General features: G+C 40.1%; 1 protein-coding gene across 4 annotated transcripts in view; it reads right to left on the bottom strand.

Moving 5' to 3' along the window:
- Positions 1 to 549: 549 nt before the first annotated feature.
- CEP112 (centrosomal protein 112) overlaps positions 550 to 7,651 on the bottom strand; it is a 371,189-nt gene continuing 364,087 nt past the window's right edge. For all 4 annotated transcript variants that reach the window (XM_072939445.1, XM_072939447.1, XM_072939446.1 and 1 more), the window contains 3 exons: positions 4,744 to 4,845; positions 1,782 to 1,846; positions 550 to 727 (listed from right to left, as the gene is read on the bottom strand). In XM_072939445.1, coding sequence (XP_072795546.1) covers positions 724 to 727; positions 1,782 to 1,846; positions 4,744 to 4,845 — 171 coding nt within the window. In that variant the 3' untranslated portion in view covers positions 550 to 723. The remainder of the gene's footprint in view (positions 728 to 1,781; positions 1,847 to 4,743; positions 4,846 to 7,651) is intronic.

The raw sequence follows: 7,651 nt of genomic DNA, 5'->3' as shown, positions 1-7,651 counted from the left end.
GCAGCTGCTATATACAATTCTTACACTATTCTGCAACCGGAAGTCCCAGGATCAGATCGGAGCCCAACATGACATGTACCTAGACTGATGTCAGACGACCCAGCGATTTTTCATTCTAAATAAATGTGGTACTTACGGATTTGATCTTTGACATGACATAAGGTATTTTTCCCCATAGCACAATTTGAGAGTGACAGTATTTTCTAGGGGGAAAATAAATACCCATGCACATGTCATATTTATGTTAGCAAATGAGGTGCAGTAAAAAGTAGAAATAAAACTGATAAGTACAAAATAATATTTTAATAGTATGCCAACATGAAAACAAATGTGAACATGTTAAAATTTTGAATGTGATACTACAAACGTGATTTTGATCATATGCAACTGGTAAAATTCTACGCAAAAGGATTAACGAGGCAGAGCCAGAAATCATTTCTTTTCCAAATATAAGCAAGTCTCAGCACACACTCACTGGCACACATATATGGATATCAGAAATAAAGGAATGTTAAAAAAAAATACCTTAATGAAACTACCCCATGAGTGTACGAGTGATGCATGTTTTTATGTTCTTAATTACATTTAAGTTTTAAAAAAAATGCCATTGATCTCACGGTTTACAATATCCAAATCTTCAAACCTGCTGGAAGAAATCCACAGCGCTGCCCGGACGGTTAAATCCACCACTCTCCTGTGTGACTCCATTAAGTCTACGTGCAGTTACCTGAAAATCAAAAACCCCAAAGTGATGACTTTCTCTAGGTTCAACACACATGTCAGTAATAAAACAGGTTCTAATTCAGAAGTCGGACAGAAGCTAAAAAGGATATCTGGTACCAAAATTTCATCATTTACACCTAAAGGGATCAAGTCATATCTGTACCAAGCAAAAGAATTTTTTGAAAAGCGAACAATTCACAAGGTTTTCTTTTCTTTTTTTAATTAAAGTATAGTTGATTTATAATACTGTGTTAGTTTCAAGTGTACAGCAAAGTGAGTCAGTGTATGTATAGATGTATACCTATATATTCTTTTTTAAAAAATTCTTTTCCATGACAGGTTATTACAAGATATTGAATATAGTTCTCTGTGCTAGACAGTAAATCTTTGTTTATCTATTGTATATGTGGTAGTGTGTATTCAAAGTTTTTGCTTTTAATTCAATGCCAAATAAGGGGTTGGCCTTTTTCTGCACTAAGGGGAAGGTTGTAGACTGAATCAGAGGAGGTAAACGTGATCTGTGTCAGTGATGCCTCTGCGAACCTCTAACTAGAAGGATCTCCTGCACCCTGAGAAGTGTGCTCTGGGGGCACCGAAGTCTTGGCAAGTGTTGCAGCATCACTGAGCCATATATTTTGGTCTGGAAAACATCTGCAACAGAGCCAAGCCTACGGGAGATGTAGGGCTTTGAGGATGTGGGCTACGGTATGAAGAACTGCACCATCTCACTGTTTTAAGAGGAAGACAGTGTCTCCCTAACCCTGCAACTGGGCTTCAAGACAGTGTCCTGTCCTGCCTCCACAGGAGAGGCCCCGCCACGTCAGGCAAAGGCAGGCCCTTGCACCTCGTGCTGGCAGCACCGATGAAGCACTGTGATCACCGGAGGGGGCGGGCTTTTCCCCAAGACAGGCTCTATACTAAAAATAAGTCTTTCTGTTTGTTTGTTTTCAGAATTGATATGTTTAAGCATTTTAATACAAATTTTAATGTCCAACCAGGAGGCTCACAGGCGCAGACCACACGAACTACTCAGAAGGCATTCTGATCCCAGGCTGTACCTTCTGCCTTGGTACGTGGTCAGTTCCTCTTGAAGGATGGTTGCTCTCTTTTGCAGGAAGTTAACCTAGAAAAGACACCTTGTATGAGAAGAGGTGAACGTGGCTTAAAGGGCAATATTGTGCAAACACAGGATGGCAGGATTTTACTTAAACTCAGATGACTCCCTGGATAAAACGCAGAGGACTTGTTGAGTGTTCATGTTGTGTTTTTTACGTTTGATCACATCACATCCCTACTGAAAAGCCTTCAGAGGCCACAGGACCAGGTTCACAGGGCGCACTGCAGCACCGTCTGGTTCCGGTCCAGCCCTTCTTTGCGGCTCCATCTCTCCTCACGCCCACCCCTCCGTCGCCGCCTTATACTCCACGTCTCTCATCCTCTTTGGCCCCTCAGCACAGGTCGTTTTCTCTCTAGGGAATGCTTGGTTAACTGCCTCTTGTTCATCCTTCACTGTCTGGCTCAAAAGTCACATCTCCTACTGAATTCTTCGACTCCTCCCCCGCAGCTCATCTGGTCCTGCCCCAGGCAATCAGCGGCCCTCTCCTCCTTAGGCTCTGATTCTGTTATTAGCACTTTTCAAACTCCCTTGTGGTTATTTGTTTTCGTCTCTCTCCCTCAAGCCTGAGAGCTCTTCTGAGGCAGGGATTTCATTCACTCATCTCTGTATCTCTAGTTTCTTTTATAGGGCTGGGCACGTAGCTGGTATTCCTTAACTTGTTCATGAATGAATGAGCGAGTGGAAAGAAGATTACTGCCTACGAGAAAACTTAATCCATCCCGGGGGTTCCCTGAGGTTGGACAGACAGTACTGTGTGGTGGAAAGAGCCTGAGCTTTGTCTGGAGTTAGGCCGACATGGGTTCAATTCCTGGTTTGGCCTCTGTGGTGCTAGGAAATTACCTTATGCTCTCGACGCTTTATCTGTGAAGCAGGGTTAATGACAGCCCCTTCCCCAAATTATGAGGATGACATGAAATGACTAATAGAAAGTGCCTAGTACAGGTACTCTTGTGGGGCTGGGGATGGAGGAAACTTAATTGCCAAATATATTCTCTCAAGTCAGACCTTTACAACGTGGTTGGGTTATTTCGAAGTATAAATTTCTATATTATTAAAGCTACTTCTATCAGGTATAAATTCGATAGCACGTTATACAACCAAATAAAAATGATTTGGGGATAACTTATCCTATGACTTAATGTAATCGAGAGTCAGGGGTATTTGATCACTTCGGAACTGTTTACTCTTGCCTCTTTGGGCTGCACTGAAACCATGGCAACGGTTGATTCTGAAACATAGTTATGCAAGACGGCACAGCTGGCAGGAGAGAAAATGTGCTCGAAGCCGGAAAAGCACAGGTTTTCTAAGTGGGTACGTATCAAAGGGGCCCCCTCGGTTTTGCTTATTTGTCATAGAACCCTGGCCTTAGTTTTATCCAGTCGCTCACATGACCCCCCAGGACAACTGATAATTTCAGCAGATGCAAGGACTGCACCGATTCAGCTTCCCCGCCCCCCACCGTGCTTTGCAATCGGAATTCCAACAATTTTCAAAAACACAGGCACCTGTGCTTTCAAACTAAATTTGCTCACTACATGGCCAGCGCCTCCTCCACGCAGCTGCCAAGGCTGAGGCCCTCACGCAGCTGGCAGCACTCTCCTTCTGGGTCAACATCCAGTTTTAGGAGGCTGAAGTGGTTTTTATTACAGTGAAATGATATGAATGATAACAGAAGCCCTGCAGGTGGATATCAGATTTCACTCTTTCTTCTCTTTCTTAAAAAAACTCCTCCAAAGGTGCTAGGTCCTACACAGCTGACCCTAAGGAAGCTCTCCTACGACGTTAATGGGAAAACCACACCTCGAAGAGAGCTTTTCATGTCAATAATGATGACTTAACCCTTTCTAAGTCACCACCCTCCAGTGGTACTTATTTTTACACGTAGGAGCTAGCACAGCAAAACTTCTTCTGAGACTACAGAAGCAATCGCTAACGGTTGCCTAGAGGTTGGTATTTTCAGATAAGAGACTTTTACTCAGGGGAATATAAAAGGCAAGGCTGACATTTGCTCTGCATTCACCTTATGCGACATAAACGGCTAACGTGAATACCATCAAACTACATCCTTTGTTTTATTCGTAAACAAATTTATTGAGCACCTACTCTGTGACAGGCATCATTCTTGGCACAGAGAGCAACGAAATCTTTCCCTTGTGGAGCTCTCCCAGAAAAAAAGGACGTTTTGAATTTCTAAGTGTGTTAGACATGGGAATATGTGAACTCTTTCTCATGTGGAGTTGAAATACTCATTAGTTTTTTTTTTAAACTAGCATTATATAAAACTAATGCTATCTAAAATATATACAGCAATATATAAAACTTGTTTTAGAGAAAACTTCTGTAGGAAGTTTTTGATTAGTATCTAAATTTAAGCCAGTTTTCTCTCTCATGTTATAAAACCACTGTACCAAGAACTATACGTTGCAGCAGAAATGTGTAACCTGACTGTTTGAATGCCTTGTTATTATCCTGCCTGGATCTTAAAATGCATCTCATTATCTCTAATAATCATAAAAAATACACCAGAATAAAAATGCTTCCAACTTAGCCATGTTTTTTATTTCTCTGCCCTTTCACACAGTAAGGAATTAGCAGTGTGCTAAGTGATGGCATTTTGGGAATGGTACCAGGAATAAAAGGGTGAGTCTGTATTGGAATGTGGACTGTAAATAAAAGTAACCATAACTGAACTTTTCGATTTCAAGGATGCTTTTAAGAAAGTCTTGAGACAAAGAGTTCTTAAACTAGTAAGAAAAAAAAAAAACCCAAAACCAATTCATCCTGAGAACTAGGTTATGCTAAGACATCACATTGATTTCTGGCATCAATTTAGAATCAAACTTATGAATTCAGATATGCACATCACCTAAACCCTTGAAAAATTCCTTGATTCTAGTAATTACCTGTGACTTTAGGGAGGAAATAGTGTCTTCAAGTTCTTGTCTTAGAGATGCTGGCATCAACCCTTTAAATTTTGTTTCGTATTCTTGTCGTATGTAAGTTATCTAAAGGGAAAAAAAATAAAAGCTTATCTTGCTGATCACAGAAATGATTGTTTTGAATTTAAGAAATCCCAGAATAATATCCATTCATCACAAAGTTACGTCTGACACATGTGGTCAGAAACCAGACAACAAAGATGAAATAAGGGGAAACGGTCACAAAGTGAAAAAGGTACTCAGCCTGTCCCTGAGGGTCTAGGAGAGACAGTCCCTGCAGCCACACTTTATTTCTTTAAAATCCCTGCCGGCACAGTTTTCAGCACTGGGTAAGTAAAACACCTGCTCTCTCCTCTTAGCCATGATGTACACATTTTGCTAACCCTGTATCCTTTTCTTGATCAGGATGTGGACTGTGATCATACTAAACTGTGATTTGAGGACAATTCATGGTATGTTGTTGGTCTGATTAAGAGAGCCCCCCAGACTGTCTAGGTGCCTGGGTGCTGGATATGATCCGTACGAGTATGGAGACACAAATGAAGGAAAATCTGCACAGCTGTGTCTCCAAGCCTCCCCTCTACCAGAGAGCCCTTGCTGTCACAAGTATCTCTGCCTCGTGAGTCTCCCTCTGCCTCCAGAGCCCCAGCAGTTCTTGCTCAACTGATGGTCACTGAGCTAGTAAAGAAAAAGTTGCTGGCTCATCCCATTCATCTCTCTAAAAGCTAAAGCTCTAAACAGGAAGGTGAGGAAGGTGGAAGTAAAGTCTTTGGAAGAATATGCTTGAGCAGGGTGAAGAAGTGTATGAGTGTGACCATGAATGTGAGCGTGACTGTTTTCATGTCTTTCTTCAGCTCTGTTTCTTTTTCTTCCTCCTAATCTGAGGTGCAACGGAATTAAAAAATCTGCTGCATGTGTTGTGTGTGACTTAACTGGTATTAAACTTGAACTGCAGCGTAGCCCACAAATGATTCAGTGGACACACCTGAAAATAAGGTAGTAATACTACGGAAGGATGTGCAACTGAGTTCAGTTAGACAATCTATGGATTTACTGAGGATAATTTAAAATTATTTGCCTTTAATATCCATCTTTTCTGATACTGCACTAAATTAAGGAAGAAATGTGTTCTAATAGTTTATTACTGAAATCCCATGGCAAATGTTCTAGGTAATAATTTTTCAATTTTTGGCAAAGTAGGGTTTTTTTTGATGTATGTTACAATCTTATGATTTATACCTAAAGGAAAACCAGAAATGATGAAAAATGATCTCTCCCACTGATACAGTATTTGCTTTTTTCCATTTTATCATCTTGGACTTCAGTCCAATAGTTAGATTCATCAGCTGACTCAAATGAAAGGCAAACACAGAGCAAAACACATTATTTATAAGACAGACCTTAGGGGCAACCTTTATCGAGGGCTCACAGACTATTATATATTGACTGTTTTATTCTTATCACTCAACACTGGCTCTGTAATTCTGAGCTACTACTCTTAAAAAGGACTCACGTTTGCTCTATTTCTTGTACCCTTGTTTGTTTAGAATGTCTGCCCACTGCTTGTACATTTGAAAGACAACTTGGCTGGGTATACAAATGCTTCTGTCCCTCTTTCTTTCTCTCAGAATTTTGGAGATGCTTCCCCAGTGTCTTCTGGCGTTGCTATGGTGACGTCTGAAGCTAGGCTTCTGTTTTTTCCATGTTGAATGTGACCGTCTTTCTCTGCTTGGATGCCCATATGATTTTCTTTTTCCCTTGATTCAGTAACTTCACTGGGATATGTTTTGGTATTAATGACTCTATATCAATTTTCCTGAAACACCATGTGTGCCCTTTCTACCTTTATATTTAGTTCTTTGAAGAAAAGTTTCTTCTGTTAGAAGAATTGTTCTCCATTATAGTTACATATGTTCAGGTTGTATATAAATTTTTTCCTATTCTTTACTTCAGGAACGGAGATTTTGCATGTGTTGGCTCTTCTTTGACAATCTTCCATAATTATAATTTGTTCTATTATTTTACTTTCTTATCATTTTATATTTGTTTTATACTTTCATTTCATGTTGTGTTTTCACCATATTTTCTTAGATGTTCTAGTTATGATTTTCCTATTTTTGTTTCTTCTAATATGGTTTCAATCTCTGTAGTCTTTTGATTTTAGCTACCATTTTCCCTAAGCTCTGAGAGATCACTTTTCATCTCTGTTAACTTCTATCATCTTTAAACATATCTTTTTTTCCCTCCTCTCTCCCCTCCATCTTTTTCTTTGACAGAGAGATCTATCAATGTGTTTTGTAAATGTTTTGACATTATGAAGAACTCTTTGTTTCAAAGAACTGTAATTTGTCTGAACCTTCTTCCTTATTTCTTGGGTAATTGCCCATTTAATCTATGTTCTAATCTGCTTTTTGCTTACATTCCTTCTTTCTCTCTCTCTTCATCTAGCAAGGATCTTATACTAGTTCCTTTTTCTTAAAAAAAATTAAACCTCATTTTTGAATGGAACCAAGTATTTGCTGAAAGGGGGAGTACGTCAGGGCAGGCCACAGCTATGATTCCGTATCGTAGTCTTCAACACCCTTTGACCAAGCTTATTATTTCATTTGTTCTTGGGGCCCATCTCCTCTTAGTTTTCAAGTACTTTGGAAGTCATGGCCAAGAACTTAAGCCCTTAAGTTGATGCTCACAGTTTCTCTTCACTCTCTTGCCCCACTTCACTTTTCACACCTGATGGTCTCCCTCTCTCGGAGGCTAGGCCATAGACAGCAGACGGCTGTGTGTGAGCTAGGCTGTTCTGTGATCACGACTATCCCTCCCATCACTTTTAAAATTCCATATGCTGTATTTTCCAACCTTTATTGAGGACCCT

This window comes from Vicugna pacos, chromosome 16 (assembly GCF_048564905.1).
Source record: "Vicugna pacos chromosome 16, VicPac4, whole genome shotgun sequence".
Classification (NCBI taxonomy): Eukaryota; Metazoa; Chordata; class Mammalia; order Artiodactyla; family Camelidae; genus Vicugna; species Vicugna pacos.
This window is presented reverse-complemented; position numbering and strand designations above follow the sequence as displayed.